General features: G+C 44.3%; 2 protein-coding genes across 4 annotated transcripts in view; both read right to left on the bottom strand.

Annotated features, from left to right (window-relative positions):
• The window catches only part of LOC101836622 (disintegrin and metalloproteinase domain-containing protein 2), a 48,936-nt gene extending 35,478 nt beyond the window's left edge, over nucleotides 1–13,458 (bottom strand). The window contains exons 1-4 of one of the 3 annotated variants that reach the window (XM_040740691.1): nucleotides 13,169–13,458; nucleotides 12,609–12,685; nucleotides 7,494–7,549; nucleotides 6,065–6,143 (exon numbers count right to left, since the gene is read on the bottom strand). In XM_040740691.1, coding sequence (XP_040596625.1) covers nucleotides 6,065–6,143; nucleotides 7,494–7,549; nucleotides 12,609–12,685; nucleotides 13,169–13,241 — 285 coding nt within the window. In that variant the 5' untranslated portion in view covers nucleotides 13,242–13,458. Of the gene's footprint in view, nucleotides 1–6,064; nucleotides 6,144–7,489; nucleotides 7,550–12,608; nucleotides 12,686–13,168 lie in introns of those variants that run through there. The other 2 variants (XM_021230210.2, XM_040740692.1) reach the window with 2 other exon arrangements.
• Nucleotides 13,459–17,126: 3,668 nt separating this feature from the next.
• The window catches only part of Ephx2 (epoxide hydrolase 2), a 37,808-nt gene continuing 36,358 nt past the window's right edge, over nucleotides 17,127–18,576 (bottom strand). The window contains exons 17-19 of the mRNA XM_005075247.4: nucleotides 18,060–18,140; nucleotides 17,651–17,709; nucleotides 17,127–17,491 (exon numbers count right to left, since the gene is read on the bottom strand). Coding sequence (XP_005075304.1) covers nucleotides 17,413–17,491; nucleotides 17,651–17,709; nucleotides 18,060–18,140 — 219 coding nt within the window. The 3' untranslated portion in view covers nucleotides 17,127–17,412. The remainder of the gene's footprint in view (nucleotides 17,492–17,650; nucleotides 17,710–18,059; nucleotides 18,141–18,576) is intronic.

Genomic DNA, 18,576 nt, shown 5'->3' with positions numbered 1-18,576 from the left:
AAAGGGGAAATTTGTTTTCAAGAGCATTTTGAGTAAGATGTGAGGATTGGCTTGCAGAGTCCTCTCACAGAGGCCAACAATAACGTAAGAAACGGCCATTGCATTTGCTGAGCCTTTCATTATGTGGTTTCCTACATCTCTGCTGCAAGGGCTCCCCCAGGCAAGGGAGCAGGGGGCCTCAAATGGTTCAGTCTTTCAGGTTCTGGGAGGTGGCAAGGGTTTCCGAGATGCCCAAAATGAGATGCAGAGCCTTGGAAGACAGGAGGACACAGAGTGGTCCCAACATGCATGCTCAAGTTGAAGGAACCAGCACCCTGCTTTGGCAGCCATGACAGGCTGCAGGAAAGACTCAACATGTGCTTGCCCAAGGAATCAAGTTAGCTGGTGGGGCTGTGCTTTAATGGCTCTGGGTGTGTTTTACAGTGCAAGTGCAAAACAGTGATGTGAAGAGCATAGTAACTGCCCTGGGAGGGCCTATGGGCCATAACAACCAGTTGACCAATCAACACAAGACAGGTCATCCAAGCCCAGAAGTGCACCAATCCTGAGACTGTCGTATATGCCTAGACACTCCCCTTATGCTACCCAACATATTTCCAGCCTCACAGCCCCTTGGGGTCTTTCTCCAGTCATCCTCTGGCGATGAATGGGATGAAGGGCCCCAGCTAATGGGGTTAGCTCATTAAACAATAAAAGACTCTTTGCTTTTTGCATCGGAATGGTTCTCTTGGTGATTTGGGAGGTTCAGAATTTGGGCATTAACAAGGTGCGATTCCTGTGTCTGCCTTTGGGCTGAGGATGTGGCAAGGTAGAAAGACAATGCTTTCCAGTGGTTACCTCTACCCACCCACCCCCACCCTGGAGGATGTATTTACATCACTCTCATCTTGCCTGTCTTTGAGGATGGGATGCTTACAGAATGGAAGTCCCTTTTCTGGGAAGGGTAGGCAGAATCCACCTGGACCCAAGATGGCGGTCAGGGCCAACCACATGACAATCTCTACACAATGGAGTACTATTCAGCAGAAAAAAATAATGGAATCATGAGATTCGCAGGCAAATGGATGACACTAGAAGAAACCATCCTGAGTGAGGTAACCCAGTCACAAAAAGAGAAACATGGCATGTACTCTCTCATATATGGATTTTAGACATAGATCTGGGGAGTGCTAGCCTACAATCCTATGGCCAGAGAGTCTGGGAAACAGAAACTTCATTTAGTGGCTGATCGAAGAAGAGGCAGACTCCCTTGGTTAAGTACTGAGCTGAACTCAAGAAAGCCAGTAACAGAGAGGAAGGACTGATGATCAAAGGGATTAAGACTGGGCTGGTTTAACCCCCAGAAACAGCTGACCAGACAAAGGTTAACTCTTGAATCCCAGGCATCAGCCTGGGAATCCAGCATGGGACTGATCAAGACCCCCTGAATCTGGGTGTCAGTGAGGAGGCCTAGGTAATCTATTGAGCCTTGGGCAGCAGATCAGTACCCATCCCAAGTATACACATGGACTTTGGACTCCCATAGAACAATGTGAGGTGCACTCTCACCCTGAACTCTTGGGGAAGGGTCTAGGCCCTGCCCTATATGAAATGACAGACTATGGACACACCCATGGAGGGCCTCACCCTCCCTGGGGAAATGAGGGGATAAGGGGGGGGTTGGGGGGAGGGCACGGGAGGAGGGGAGGGAAAGGGAGAGGGACCTGGAACTGACTTGTGAAGCAACCTTGTTTCTTATCTAAATTTAAACTGGAAAATAAAATATAAAAAAAATAAAAAAAGAGAGGCAGTGCCTGGGTTAGGAAAACACTTCTTTTCTGTGTCGATAATGTGTGACTTCCTCTGAGCAGGTGAGCTGTGAATTTGTGAGGTTCCCAGGGGTCTACTCAGGCTATCCAATAAACTTGTGCTGCCTAGGATCTACCTTTGTCTTTGTGGCACTAAGCAGTCATCTCTGCAGGGTGAGAATAATAATCTGTGGGCAATGGGGGTCTGGCAGAAACTAACACTCTTAAAATGGCCAAGCCAGACAGATTACTAGAACAAGACTGGAAACACTGGAGTTGATTTCTTCCAGTGCTGGGATTTGAACCTAAGACCTTCTATATGCTCAGCAAAGACTCTACCACTGAACTGTGTCTCCAGCTCAAGACTGGAAATTCTTCAAAGGTTCATAAGTGTTTTGATGGCATCATTGAACATGGCCAGTATATGATTAAAAATATGTTTTCGTGGTGGTGGTAATAGTGGTGCACACCTTTAATTCCAGCCATTGTGGGGTGGGGGCAGAGGCAGGCAGATTTCTGTGAGTTTAAGGTCAATCCATGCTACTTAGTGAGTTCTAGGTTAATCAATGCTACATAGTGAGATCCTAATTCAGAAAAACAAAGCACACACACACACACACACAGAGAGAGAGAGAGAGAGAGAGAGAGAGAGAGAGAGAGAGAGAGAGAGAGAGAGAGACTTAAATATGGGGAAAAGTAGCACACAGTCAAAGCAAAAACAAAAAACTGTTGTTGAATGTTAAAAGAATTTTTGAATTACTAAATGCCAAAACAGATCTTAAAACCATAATCAAGGATTCCAAGGAAAAACTGGGCACACGAGAGAACGAGCTAAGAATCCTGGAGAACTTGGAGCATTAAAAAGTCAATTAGAACAAAAAGGGACACTTTAAAGTGGAACACACCAGAAGCAAGAGTGAAGAAACCCTGCCAAATCGGTCCAATGAGAATTGCCAAGAAGGCCTCACTTGGCAGGGGAGGGGCTAGAAAGGGAAGGGGAGGGCTAGAAGAGCAGGGGGAGGTGGAGGTACAGGACAGCTTAGGGAGAAGAGGGAGAAGCAGGAAGACACTGGGAAAGTGGAGACTGTCTAATCCAGTAATGGAGGTTGAGAAGCCATCTATTCTCCCCACCAATTCTCTGACATGTCCAAGTTTGGACTTGCCCTGTGTAATCTGAAGTCAAGGTCAGCACAGGTGTATTCTTCCATCTCTGATCTAGAAAAGCCTAAAGGGACTGGTTCAGCTCTTACTTCAGAAACCCTTTGTTAGCATCACCAAGACTGAGCCAAGAAGATGCCTCCAAGAGCAAAGATGAGGATGCTGAGCATCCTCCGGCAAGTGAACAATGACGTCAGCCTTCTAATTGACAGAACTGATTCAGGTCTCCCTGGATAGAGTGTGCTGTCAAGCAGATGGTAACCAACATCTTATGAGATATTATTTGCAATGGAACAAGAGAAGCTTATGCCTACAGTCCTATTAAAAAACAATCAGAAAGGTACAGGTTGCAGGGAGAGAGATGTATTAGTTCCATGAACTCTGTGTTCAGCCTCCAAGTGCCTGGCTAGCTTGTGAGGCCCAGGTAGGAAGCAGATGAATAGAAGGCATGTTCTGGGTCACAGCAGACATGGAGGCATACCTACACAGCTGTCCCTCCAAGGCAGACACACTGGATTGAAGTAAGCTATAGAACAATGTGTACCCGGGGACATTATTATCTCAAGGTAGCAACCAGACAGCAGGGAGCAGAGTCTGACAGTGGTGTGACCAGAGGGACAGGACAAAGAGAACCCAGGGCTGACCATGGGCATGACCCTAACCTTTATCCTCCCCTGAAATGACATCACAGACTTAGCACAGGGTGATCAGGAGAGAGGACAGGCTCTGCCAGCATAATCCAGACAGTTACCAAACAATTAGTGAAACTTTAAACAATCACAAACTAAGGGGTGGAGACAATGTTCAGACTGGTTACATGACACCATGCAAAATATCTAATTTCAAACAAAATACTGCAAGATTTGTAAAGAAACAAACAAATACAAAATAACCAGGGAAAGGAAGCATTTAACAGAATCTCCCCCATTTTTTAGAGGCTGCATGCTTGGATTCTCTGAAAATGCATTTGTTGAGCCCCTGATCCCCAGTGTGATAGGATCAAGAGACGTGGCATAGGCCAGGCAGTGACAGCACACACCTTTAATCCCAATACTCAGGAAGCAGAGACAGGTGCAGCTCTGAGTTTGAGGCCAGTTTGGTCTACAAAGTGAGCCTCAGGATATCCAGGGCTGTTACACAGAGAAGCCTGCCTTGAAAAACCAAAAACTAAAAACCAAAAGCCACCACCCCCACTCCCAGAGAGAGAGGGGGGTGCATGGCTGTCTACATTGTTGGTTTGTTCTTTGGCATATGCTTTTATTTTCAGAATAGTATATGATTTTAGGAATGAATGTAATTTTTGAAAATCATAAAAACAATTCTGTAAAATTTCCTGTTTTTTTTTTAACCTGCTTTGATGGAGTTGGTTTTTCCTAAGCTAGAAACGGCTAAAGGCAATGATATATACCCAGATTACCTATCTACGCCGTGCATTTGTTGCTTTGAGATCAACAACGAAGCACATTTAAGTTTTAAATAAAGCATTCTTTGCTTAGCCTTTTCTTAAAGTTGCACTTTTGAGACAAGGAGACAGAGTCTAACCAATTGCACAAGTGGAACCTTCCTGCCTCGGCCTCCTGAACTGAGATTGTTACCATGTAGGCTTTTGCTTCGTAAGAGTTTGTTGTTCATATCGCTTATTTTTTTAAAGATTTATTTATTTTTTATACAGTGTTCTGTCTACATGTATGCCTGCATGCCAGAAGAGGGCATCAGATCTCATTATAGATTGTTGTGAGCTACCATGTGGTTTCTGGGAATTGAATTCAGGACCACTGGAGGGTCAGTCAGTTCTCTTAACCTCTGAGCCATCTCTCTGGTTCCTTATTTCTTATTTCTTGATATAGTCCAGGCTGGTGAACTCCCAATGTAGAACCTGAGGGTAAGCTTGAACTCCTAATCCTCCTGCTTCTACCTCCTATGTGCTGAGAATACAGGCATATGTCTCCATGTTTAAGTGTGGCCTAGTGTCTTTCTGCCTTTCCCTCATACATACAAAAAGACACATGTAAATCTCTGTGTGTACCACTACAACACCATTGAGCAATATGCATTATCTACATATTAATATCAACTCTTAAGTGTCCGTTTTCCCCGTCTGGACAACAGTTAAAGCAAGGTGTGATAGTGCCGGTTATCAACTTGACAGTCTCTAGAATCACCTGGGAGCTGGGTCTCTGGGAATGCCTGTTGGGTAATTGTCATGATTTCGTTCATTGAGTAGGGAATACCCATCCACTGTGGGTTAGCACCACTCCCTGCCTAGGATGCGGAACTTTATCCATGGAGCTGCAGGCTGCATTCCTCTTTCTCTGTCCCTAGCCATAGATCTGATGTGAGCAGCTGCATCAAGCTTTCCCCACCACTGTAAACTTGAACCATGAGCCAGAACAAACCCATTCTCCCTTAAACTGCCTTTGTCAGGGTATCCTTATCCCAGCAACTGGGAAAGAAACCAAGACACAAGGACCACGTCTACTACTTTGCTTTTTAAACTCTTAGTCTCTACACATGATGGCATCATTATGTAGAAAATGAAAATTCAAAGGAGAAAAAGAAAGAGGAGAAGGAAGAGGGGAAGGAGAGGAAGGGGGAGGGGCGAAGAAAGTGCAAGCGCAGGGCAGGGCAGTGGCAATAATGAAAAGTGCACTTCAGAAACGGGGTTAGTTCTGCAGTTCTCCCCACCCCACACAGATATCATTAAACACCACTCCAAGTGTTTCAAATGTGTGAAATGTAATATTTTCCTAACTGTTCATGAAATTTTACCTGTTCTCATTTGGTCCTTGGGCAAACTTCAGAGGACACTTTGGGGTTCCTTACTTTTCCCAGATATAGCTTCCTTGATTCAAGTAATGATTTACACACACACACATACACACACATACACACACAAACACACACACACACACACGCACGCACGCATGCACACATGCATATATCAGGAAACAAATGGTTTAGAAACACTGCAGTCTGACTTGGTTTAGTAATCACCTATTAATGGGATATGCACATCTCACCAGAAGGAAATTAGTAAGTTTATGTCAAAACTAAAGAGGACATCTATGCTATGGACTCTAAGACCACACCACCAAGGCAAAGTGAGATGGAACTCATACCTGAAAATGCTGATCAAGAGGCCTCATGATCCCTGTATTGTCATAACTGTAAACTCTAAAGTTGGGAGGCAAGAACATTCTGCAAAAGCAAAGATGAAACATGTTTAATAGAAAAGTTGCTTCGCACATGTTTAATTTTTAAAAGATCTTTGCCAGGCAGTGGTGGTGTATGCCTTTAATCCCAGCACTTGGGAGGCAGAGGCAGGTTGATCTCTGTGAGTTTGAAGCCAGCCTGGTGGATTACAGAGCAAGTTCCGGGACAGCCAAGACTGCTACACAGAGAAACCCTGTCTCGAAAAACAAAACAAAAAAATCATTATAACATTATCATATACATTATCTACGGGTAAGTTTGCAAAAGAAGATTTCTTCAGTGCCCAAATCTTTCACCTCTATGTTAAATTTCCCACAAATAGCCAAAGCTGTTGATTACAAGTCACTCAAACAATAGTATCTTCCTATCAGAAGCCATATAGACAAAAATGCTTGCCATGCCCAGACCATGGTCAGAGGATGCTGCCTATTCCAGGCCATTTTTGACATGAATACACAACAACCTAAAGTATCCTACAGGCAGATGAGAACTGGATCCCAAGCAGTCCCAGCATTGTCAAGACACTGGAATGAAGGACACCCCAGCTGAAGGTTCCAGAAGGAATCTGGCAGAAGCATCCACTAAGTCATTCCCAAAGCCAAGCCTCCATTTCCCACAGAGAGGTGGGAGAGGACCGTGGATAATAAGCCATTTCCTGAGAGGTCTCTATTGTCCATCCTTAGCACCCATGGGGTGGCTCACAGAGCTCTGTAACTCCAGTTCTGGGGCTCCTGATGCCCTCCGCTGGTCTCTGAGGGGCTCTTGACACACAGTGTACACGCTACACAGACAAAACACAGTCGCAGAATAAAAATATTTCTGGAAATGTTTAAAATAAACATTAAAAAATTAAAGGACAGAACAGAAGCCACAAAAGATATTTGCAGAGCACTAAATTGTGCGGTTGTACAAAAGTTTAAACATGAAAAATAGTCATGAGCTCATTGAAAACAATCTTTAAAACGGGGCCAAAAGAAACAGCAAAATGGAAGTTAAAACCCAAGGAAATCATGACACATAGAACATAGGGTCAAGGAGCTAATGGGAAAGATGGAAGGGTGTGGATAAATTCATGGGAGATCAGTGAGGGCAGTATGGCTTCTGTTCTGTCCTTTAATTTAGTGCTCTGCAAATATCTTTTGTCCCAATCAGTTAGATCTTCTAAAGAATGGGTCACTTTTTACCTAATAACTGTGCTAGCTTGCTAGAGATTTAGATCACTATAAAACTCAAGATTCATATCTGGGCAGAATATACCAAAACTCACTTAATTCTACATACAGGAGAGAAAAATACTGTCTCGAAAAATCAAAAGAAAATATGATAGTCACCTACTTTTGCATTAAGTTCAGAGTGTATGTCTTCCCTTCAATTGTGAGATTGTAGACCACCTGGAGGAGAATATATTTAAAAAACAAGGTAAATAAGGAAGTTAGAAAGGAAAACTTTTTTACATGAATGCTACATTCCAAAATCATATTAATACAGCAAAAAGAGAAATAGTATAATTTAATGTTGACTTATTCTAATGAAATGTGCTGTTAAGATGTCATCTTTCAATACAAAAACAGTGGACAGAAAAATAAAAGGGCTGTAATTTATTATCCCTTAACTTATCCAATCAGTTAGATCTTCTAAAGAATGGGTCACTTTTTACCTAATAACTGTGCTAGCTTGCTAGAGATTTAGATCACTATAAAACTCAAGATTCATATCTGGGCAGAATATACCAAAACTCACTTAATTCCACATACAGGAGAGAAAAATACCAATAGCATAAGAAAAATGCCCATAGCAGAGCCTGCAGTATTTGCAGATCTTATAAAATTTGTTTGTGGTTTGGGTACATAGCTCGCCAGCCACTATACTGACATGAAGATTTAGAGATATTACCTGCAGCCATCAGCTCTCATTCTGCATAATGGCAGAGACCTGGTGTCTTTTAGTTCACAAGTGTATAATTAGTAACATACCTTCACATATTAAGGTCTTCGATCCCTCCCTTCTCATTTTCTTGTTTTCCATTAGAAGACTACATATTTGTGAGATTTACTTGCAGCTAGACTTTTATGCAGTGAGTTAAATTGTTTTTAATAAAATCCTGCTTTATACCTTTTCCTTTGCAAAAAACAAAAACAAAAACAAACAAACAAACAAAAAACCGCACTGCATTTTGTACTTTGATTACGCTTACTCAATTTTTCTCTGCTGGGTTTTGTTCTGACTTAACAGACTTTGTTTATAGTTGTCTCATCTCTATATAATGACAGGTTTTTTTCCTCCCACTTTCTCTTAAATTCTTGTGTCTACCTGTTATTTCTGTTGTTTCTTTCTTTTTTTGCACAGGTTGGTAAGTACTTTCAGGACAATCATAAATAGAAAAATAAACATGGGCAGTTTTACTTCCTTCTAGATCTCTTACAGGATACTTCCAATAGGTCAACTTTATTCTATTTTTAAAGGGCATTTTGAATTTTCTGTAAGCCACTTTGTGGTAGTTTGACTGTAATTGCCCCCATAAGCTCATAGGGAGTGGCACTATTAGGAGGTGTGGCCTTGTTGGAGGAAGTGTGGGATAGGCTTCGAAGTCTACTATGCTTAGAACACTGCCCAGTGTCTCAGTCAACTTCCTGTTGCCTGCATGATGTAGGACTCTTGGCTACTACTCCAATACCACATCTACCTGCCACCATGCTCCCCATCGTGATGATAATGGGCTGAACCTCTGAAACTGTGAGCAAGCCATCCCAATTAAATGTTTTCATTTATAAGAGTTACCGTGGTCATGGTGTCTCTTCACTACAATAGAAACCCTAAGACACACTTTGATTCTAATTTTTAACTGTCATGTACTTTAGCCATACTAGACTTAAAAATAGCTAAAATACCATGTCACCAATGGTTATACTAAAATATAAAGCACCAATGGTATTTGATGGCAGGGTCCCGCCCACTCAGCAGAGCATAGTCCTCTGTGATAGCTCAGCTGGTCAGCATTCAAAAGCTCATGTTTACCATTTATGTTTGTGCTGGTTATGAATATTTATTTAAACAGTAATTTGTTTTGCATAAATTTTGACTTACATAAACTTTGTCTTTTTTTTTTTTTTTGGTATTTTGAGACAGGGTTTCTCTGTATTGTTTTGGAGGCTGTCCTGGAACTCACTCTGTAGACCAGGCTGGCCTTGAACTCACAGAGATCTGCCTGTCTCTGCCTCCCGAGTGCTGGGATTAAAGGTGTACACCACCAACGCCTAGCAACTTTGTCTTTCTGTCAGTACATAGTCTATCTGCTTAAATCAGACACAGTAGACATTGTTTCAGCCCCGTGTGACCATCATTACTCGTGCTACAGTTCTCTTCAGCACTTCCTACCCCCTCTAGTGTGATATTTCCCTTTCCAAATATATCAGAGTTTATTCATCTATCCTATCATAGGAAATTAGTACTTTTCTTTCTTTTTTTTTTTTTTTTTTTGGTTTTTTCGAGACAGGGTTTCTCTGTATTGTTTTGGAGGCTCTCCTGGAACTTACTTTGTAGACCAGGATGGCCTCGAACTCACAGAGATCCGCCTGCCTCTGCCTCCCAAGTGCTGGGATTAAAGGCGTGTGCCACCAACGCCCGGCTCTTTTCATTTGTTTTACAATTATAAGCAAAGTGATAATAAATATGCATGCTGTGTGTCTTAGCGTTTTTTGTTGCTGTGAAGAGACACCAAGACCACATCAACTCTTATAAATGCAAACATTTAATTGGGAGGGCTTGTTTACAGTTTCAGAGGTTCAGTCCATTATCATAATGGTGGGGAGCATGGCGGTGTGCAGGCAGATGTGCTGCTGGAAAGTCCTACAGGCAACAGGAAGTCAACTGACACAGTGGGCAGTACGCCGAGTATCAGAGACCTCAAAGCCTGCCCCTACAGGGACACACTTTCTCCAACAAGGCCATACCCACTCCAACAAAGGCACACCTCCTAATAGTGCCACTCCCTATGAGATTATGGGGACCAATTACATTCAAACTGCTACATTATGTATAAGGGAACCTTTATTAACAAACCGTTTCATCAATTTCACTTATAATTTAAATATAGCCTGGAGGTGATTCAGTGGTTGAGTACTTTGCCTAGCATGCACAAGGCAGTGAGCTCAATCACGAGTACTCCAAAATAACTAACTAAATAATAAACAAAAAATTTAAAAACACTTTCAAGTTGTCTGTGCACATTGGCATATTCATGACTAGAAAATAACATTGCTTAGTTACCTTCTGTTTTAAAAAGTGTTTAAAAATTATTTTCTGTGCATCTGTCAGGTGGTATGTACATATGTGTGTATCAATACCAGAGGAAGCCAGAAGGGAGCGCCAGATTCCTCAGAGCAGGATTTGTGGATGGTTGAGTCCTCTGATTGGGTTGCTGAGAACCAAACTTCAGAGCAGAACATGCTCTTAAACACTGAGCCTTCTCTCAGTCTCCAAAGCAATTAATTTTAGCAATGTTCTCCACTCTTAATTTGGACTCTTTGCTATTTGTGTGTTTGATTATTTATTGAGAAAAGTTCTCACACTATAGTCCGAACTGGCCTGGTACTTACTATGTAGGCCAGGCTGACCTCAAACGTACAGTGACCTTCCTTGCCTCGGCCTCAGAGGTACTGGGAGAATAGACGGGAGCCACCATGCGGGCTTAGGTCGGAATCATTAGCACATTCCATTTTAAAAGGACATTTCACTTGAGTAAATGACTGTAGAAACCAAAAGTATCAAAAAAATAGAAACCGAAGCTTCCATTTCACCACTTTTACTCTCTTTAACAGGCCCGTTCATTTACTTATTGCTTCATTGCATATTCTTTTTTAAAAGTGGTTTAAATTAATCAACTAACACACCTGTGAGTGTGTACTCACAGAGGCCAGGAGAGGATGCCAGGATGCCTAGCTTGGGTGCTGGGCTGGGCACTCTGGTCCTCAAGACTGAACAAACGCTCTTAACCACTGAGCTCTCTCCCCAACCCTGCTGTTACTCTGACTTCCTTTAAGACATCTTCTTCCCTTGGTATTCAGATGTATCAAAGAACTACTCCCCCTAACCCCTGCTGTCAGTTTGTAAACCTGATCCAAGGATTCCGTTTTTAAAAACCAGTTCTCAATTAATAGAAACTTGCCCCTCACCCCTTCCCCTCACCCCTTCCTCTCAGGACTTCCGGTTTCTGAAGCCGCGTGTCCCTTTTCTCCCCCTTCCCACCAGCTATTCGTACACTACAACGTCTACTCTCCGAAAGTCAACTTTTACACTTGCATTTGGTGCTTTACTGTCTGTGGGTTCCACGCACTCACATTTTGATTATCTTCCTCTTAGGATTTCCACTCTCTACTAAGCACATAACTGTAAATGTGCATTGTGTCCCCTGAATCAGTAACTACAACAGCCTCATTGTCCCTTACAGGGTAACATGCACGCAGGCACTAACCAAAGAGACCATCTGAATCCTGAATTTGACACTCAAGACAACTGCTTTTTTAAATTTTCTACTCTGCTTGTTGCAAATCAATGCCTGGCGAGTCCTTCTGGAAGCTATTCCCCCTCCAAGTAGAATCCTTGTTTGCTCTCCAATTAAGAAAAAAACAGGCACTTTTCAAATGCCCCCTTTAACTTGCTGATCAAAGTTTCATAAACACATACACATTCCTTTAAAAAATGTATAAAAACTCACAAGCCACAAATGGAGAAATGCTAAGGAAATACAAACACTTAATGACCAGACTATCAGTGATCCAGCCATAAGGGTTTGCTACTTCAAGAAATACAGTTTACAGATGGGTGTTGGTGGCGCAAACCTTTAATCTCAGCACTCGAGAGGCAGAGGCAGGCGGATCTCTGTGAGTTTGAGGCCAGCCTGGTCTACAGAGAGAGTTCCAGGACAGCTTCCAAAACAATACAGAGAAACACCGTCTCGAAACCCCCCCCAAAAAAAAGAAAAAAGAAGGAAAGAAACAGCTTACAAAGGATTCTAGAACTTGCTTAAAAAAAAAAGCAAAAGACTGTAATCCTAAAGAGAAGCAAAAACTGTTTGAAGAGAATAATCTTAATGAGGAACATATTTGCAAAGTGAAAAAAATAGTTCTAAACACACCACGGTATCAAACCACAACTGTCACCCCTCACCCAAGTAGTCCTTCAGATATATGCCGGGAGACAGATGGGAAGAGCACCTTCGGTGGACCAAGGTAACAAGTGAGTATTCCAAACCACCGAAGGACCTGGAGCTGAGTGAGACACCAGAGTCGCAGCAGTGTTTCCTCCAAGCATTGTTAAAGTCAGCAAAAGCCAGGCATAAAAAAAAAAAAATCTGGTGAGTGCGCATGGATGAAAAATATCAAGGCAAATTCTTGACAAGCATATATTTGGGTGACTTCTAAGTCGTAAGCAAATTGGTAGTTAATTAATTACGTGTGATTCGTAGCCTCCGCTTTGGATGGACCGGATCTTTTCTGGCACCGTGACTTGCACATGTAATCTCCCAGGAGCTGCAAAGTGCAAAAGGCATTTCTCAGTGGCACACTCCCCGAAACATCAACTCTCAGCATGACTATGTATTCAAATACCCACACTTCGCCTTCCTTTCCCGAACCGGAAGCCTTTCCGAGAGAAATATGTCTGTTGCTTTGGGATTCTTGACCAGTGGGAAGGATTTGTGAATTCTTAGACACAACCTTAGCCTTTGGTACAAACAAACTTACATCCTCTTCCCCTTCCATCTCGTGGCTATCAATGTAGCATCGTCGATCTAAAACTGGAGGATAGTAGGAGCCAAGTCTGCCCACCCCCACTTCTCATTCTCAGGGTCCTGGGTCCGTGGGAAAGCCCCGAGCATCCTGTTCGCATTTCAGCCATTGAGCTGGTGGCCTGGGCTTGCACAGGTGCTAGCGGTCCCCGAGCACCCTGGGCAACCATGATGGAAAGGCGAACAGAGCTGGCATCCTAAGACCCCAGGAAGGGTTGTTACTCACTGCCTTTTATTGGGAGCTCGCTAGGCCGGCCAAGCCCACTCAGACCACTCAGCAGAAGCAAGATGTGCCACATGGTCTGGCGTCCGGGACCGTAGTCCCGGGGAATGGCAGTTGGCCTGCTTCAGGGCAGTTGGGAGCGCGAGGTGAGGGCTGTGGGCGGCACAGCTGTGTGCTGGCAGGCTTCTGAGCTCCTCTTTGAAAATCGACCAGTTTGGAAGGACTTGCTGGGTTTCAGTCCTATCTGAGACCAAAGGAGGAAAAGGGACGGTGGAATGGGTGTTCGAGGGGCCCCAAAAAACCACGGAGAGGAGAGGCAGAATCCATGAAACAGCTGAGGAGCCGGAAGGCACATATATACTTACGTGAACGTTCATTTCTTTTTTTTTGGGGGGGGGAGTTCAAGACAGGAGAACTTTTAATTCTTTTTTTTTTTTTTTTTTGGTTTTTGGAGACAGGGTTTCTCTGTGGCTTTGGAGGCTGTCCTGGAGCTCACTCTGTAGATCAGGCTGGTCTCGAACTCACAGAGATCCACCTGCCTCTGCCTCTGAAGTGCTGGGATTAAAGGCATGTGCCACCACTGCCCAGCAACTTTTAATTCTTAACAAGAATAATATGTTATGATATCTAACAGTACCTTACATATTTATGGATAGTGTCAATCAGAGATGGGCAGTCTAACTAATATCTAAGGGAATACCAGTGTAACTACCACCCAGATCAACAGCTAAGAGAACCACACAGACACAGTTCCAGCTTGTTCCTTGACAATTCTCATAATCACAGACTAGTTTTGTCTGCCTGAACTTTTCCCAGAGAAAGCAAAACACTTGTATTCTTCACATCTAGGTTCCTGGGACAGAGTAATTGTAAGTTCCACACACAGGAGCAGTCTGTAGCAGAGTGCACATTGAACATATCGCCGTGTGTGTGATATTTGTCTATGAAATTTCTTGTGTGTGACTTTGGTTTAATTCTTAGGTATTCCTACTGAGTTCATTTCCAGAGGGAAGTTACTGGGTCAAAGTGTATGAATTGTAAATACTTTCGAAGAGTCCTTCCAGATTATGCTACTAATTTACATCCTACCAGACGTGTATGGCGATTCTAGATTCTCCGTCAGCACTGTTCCTGTTAGTTCTGTCAACTTGACACAGCCTAGAGTCACTTGAGAAGGGAGTCTCAATTGCTGAGATCGGATTGGCCTGTGGGTGTGTCTATGGGGGATTTTCTCCACTGTTTACTGATGTAGGATCCTGGGCATAGCCCACTGTGGGTGGCACCATTCCCTGGGCTGGTGGTCCTGGGCTTCATAGGAAAGTCGGCTAAACGTGGGCTTGGGGGTGAACCAGCAAGCTGCATTTCTCCATGGTTTCTGTTTTAAGTGTCTAATGGAGACTCTGCCCTGGCATCCCTTGATGGGTTGTGACCTAGAAGTGTAACCCAAATCAATCCCCTCATCCCCTAAGTCCCTTTAGTCAGGGTGTTTGTCCCTGCAACAAAATGTAAAGAAAACAAATGTTTGCACTTGTTTTCTCTGTTTTGGTTTGAATTTGTTTATTGCTGATAGCTAATGAGTGCTAACATCTTGCATGCTTTTCTGTGTTTATGGCAACACACACACACACACACACACATATATATACATATACATATACATATACATATATATATGCATCCTCTTGGTCATTTGCCTCTTGATATGCTGTCCCCCTCCCCCTCTTCCTCTTTTCTAAAAGGACTGCTATGCTTCTCTTTCATTGTACATGGAACCTGGGAATACATTCTAGATAGGATCCCTTTGGAAGGACCCCAAGAAAAATCTACTTAAAAATGGCACCTGAACAACTCTTTACCACTAGTTAACTCCTTAGCTTCCAGAGCTACATCAGTTTAACCATAGTGCAAAGTTTCCCAGAGCTTTCCATCTGGACATGATGGTATTGTCTTACATAGCCTAGAGACCTTTGCCCATCCAGCATCACTTATGACCTTATGACCTTCAACCTTGGAAGCCTTTTTTCTTTCTTTCTATAGGCCCAATTCATTAGGCTCTGGAATGTATGGGGCATTCTGTTGGTTTATGGGGGATCCCTGCCAATTTGAACTTGAGCTGCTAATGCTCCCACTGGAGGACCTTCTCAGAGTCTTCTTTCTTACAGATGAGCTTGCCCTTAGCTAGCTAGGAAAATACTGTTTCCTGGATCATACAGGCATTCCATCAGGTCTCACTGTTTGTCTGGCAAATGAGCCCATCAGTTCTAAGGTCCAAAAGGGTGGAGGTGATCCTGGTGTCGCTGGAATCTGAAGCCCTCCAAGGGCTTGTCTTAGTATCACCAAGAGGGCTGTCAACCACATGGCTATAGTTGTCCCTCCATTTTGCTCCCGGGCTAGAGTTATGTATGCATATGTATCATATATCTTATATGTATATATACATAGCTGTGGTAATATATTATTTATGATTTATTAAAGCTTGCCTGAGGATTCAGAAAGCAAAGTCAGCTACAAGCTATAGAGGTCAGGCAGTGGTGATACACACCTTTAATGCCAGTAGCCATCGAGCTAGTTGGTGGTGGCACACTCCTTTAACCCCAGGACTCAGGACAAAGAGGCAGATGGACTTCTGCTAGTTTAATGCCATACTGACTACACAAAATTGATCCAGTCCTAAAAGAAACTGCTTACACAAAGGTGACCTCAGCACCTGGGACCACAGGCCTTTAATCCCAGCACGAGGCAGGCAGAGACAGGAGGATATGGCTGGGCAGAGAAAGGAATAAAAAAGGAGGAGACAGGAATTCAGAGGCTTTTGCCTCTGAGGATTCCTGGAGACAGGATTGCCATTTCAGCTTGGTAGAGGTAAGATCTACTGGCTTGACTGATTTGCTTCTCTGTTCTTCAGCTTGAACCCCAATATCAGTCTCTGGGTTTTTATTTTTTGTGTTACACACAGCTGTATAGATATTAACCACCACCACCACCTGAGTGTTAGCTACTATTGATGTTCTCTTTAAAGCTGAGGGAACTGAGACACAGGAACCCATTCTCAATATCACAGCAAGGAAGCAGCATATCTGATGTCTATGCCGGCTGGTTTGGTTCCAGATTTAGGAAGCAGATTCTCAACACAAAGAGCTCAGCCACTGGAACCAAAGGTTGAGGTCCCCAACTGCCAAGCTCCTCTGGACAGGTTAACAAAATGAGGGAGTGCACCTGGAGTAAGGGTGTGTGTTGAGGGGGGTGTGGGTGCAGGGGGTGGGTGGGTCTGTCTGTTTGTCTGTTTGTCTGTCTGTCTCTGTGTATCCAAGTGGGGCAGCAAGAAGGGAGCACACACCATTGAGACTGGGACTTGGTCAAGCAAGAAGGAGGCAGCTGGGAGACTCCGTATGAGAGCATTCCCACCTTAGACGGAGGGACTGGGAAGCCTGTCTAATATGAGTGCAAGATTCAAGGAGAGAAACACTGGGATCATGGGGTGATGGGGCCAGGCTGGGTGGGTCTCAGAGCATGGATTTTATCCTGGGGGGAAGCTCTGAGGTTCTGACATGTAGCACAGACAGTTAGGAGGTCACTGCTATGAGACTCTGGCACCCAAAGCAGGACAGAGGGCAGACAATTGCAGAAGACAAGCTCAGGGAGACCTGGAGTCTCCCTAGATGTGACAAGGGGAAGAGGGGACCTTTGTGTGTGTGGGGGGGGTAATAAAATTAGATCAGCTCAAGTCTGGCGTGAAACTCACTTCCTCAGACTCCATAGCAAGCTTCAAATACAGTCTGCACCAGCACCTGTGTACACACAGCACAGAAACAAAGGTTGTGGACCACCCACAGTGTCCTTCAGGAAGACTCCCTGGACAGAGCTGGTCTAGGTCACACAGCACCCTGGAGGCCCATGCCAGGCCTCTGTTCATTGGAAAGCAGCCCCCCCCTGCTCCGAGCAGTTGCCTGACTTCTCAAGATCACAAAGAACTGAAGCTTTATTGAATGAAGGTCTGGAATCAGCTGCTTCAAAAAGAGCAGGTTTGGATTTGACTACCAATTGGCCTGCCCCTTGCCTTCCTGACAGGGTGTGATCTTTTCCTTGATGGTGCAGTTGTCCTCAGAGAGTTCATCGCACACACTTTCCCCTGAATCTAAGATTCCATCGCATCTGATCACTTTCATTTAAAGAAAATCACTGGCTGGTTCTGAATAAGGTCATGTCCAGAAACTAAAATGTGTCCCCAGAAGAGGACATGCCACTGGCTAAATCTTGGAGGCCACTGATGGGTTCTTGACTTCAGTCTCCAGCCACTTGATGAGAATCTGGTTCAATTCAGCAGGTCTAGAAGGGGAATAAAGGAGGTGTCAACCTATGTGAACCCACTGTCCTCACCAAGGCAGTAAGAGTGAAGAGACCCGGCAGGCCTGAGCTGGGCAGAGCTCAGAGGTCAGGTGACAAGGGAATCGTGCTCTCCTCACCCAGGGACCCCAGTCTCCTTACTTCTCTATCTGTGTCCAGTGACCACAGTCCTTGATGTGTCCCCTTTTCAGGTGAGGGATCTGAAAGAAACCCCATGCAGGACGGTCAGCCACAGAACCTGATTGGTTTGGAGTCAGCGTAACGCACAGCAGAGGCCATCTTGGAAGGGATCCCCGTCCTCTCAGATTCCCATAAACCATCCATTGAGGATCCTTGTGTCATTTAGGACAGGGATGAGGAATGGCATTAGTGTAGGGGAAGGGAGTGTCATGGGAGGGAAGGTGATGTCAGCGATGAAGCTGGGTCAGGGAGGAGTTTAGCTGGTTCCATCCAGCCTTGCAGGGATGCTGTTCTCTGCCGCCATCCTCTGGGCACCTGTGCTCTCCTCCATGGACACTCTGATACCCACTGTGCAGGGCCATCCCCTCACCCAGTTTTCCATGTTCTTGGACATTTCAGGACGGAGTACGATGTCCTTTTCTGCTGTGACCATCAAGGCTGGGACCAGGATCTGCAGGGGAAACAGGTAGTAAGGGAAGCTGGCACTCGGCCATCCCGATACCATCTGTGTCTAGGATGCCCTGTGTATCTGTCACTGACCGCTCTCAGCCCCCACCCCATGAGAAGACCTTTGTTCAGTCCTGGCTCTGCCTCTACTGAGCTTTTCAGTGAGGGGTCAGCACAATTTGAATCTAGCAATGCAGTGGTGTGTGTGTGTGTGTGTGTGTGTGTGTGTGTGTGTGTGTGTGTGTGTGTGTGTGTGTGTGGTGTGGTGTGTTAGAAGAGTGGATGGGAAGCTGACCGTGTATCTCAGCTCATAGACTCATAGGACCAGTTTAACGGCACCAGGAAGGAAGTTGGAGATCCTTGAATGAAGGACAAGACTCCTATTGACTTGGAAATATATGTCAAGAGCTGATATGCCAAGAGCTGAAGAGATGTCTCAG

Source organism: Mesocricetus auratus, unplaced genomic scaffold, assembly GCF_017639785.1.
Source record: "Mesocricetus auratus isolate SY011 unplaced genomic scaffold, BCM_Maur_2.0 Super-Scaffold_100707, whole genome shotgun sequence".
In the NCBI taxonomy this organism is placed as follows: Eukaryota; Metazoa; Chordata; class Mammalia; order Rodentia; family Cricetidae; genus Mesocricetus; species Mesocricetus auratus.
The sequence above is the reverse complement of the archived record's forward strand: the minus strand, read 5'-3'. Positions and strand labels throughout refer to the sequence as shown.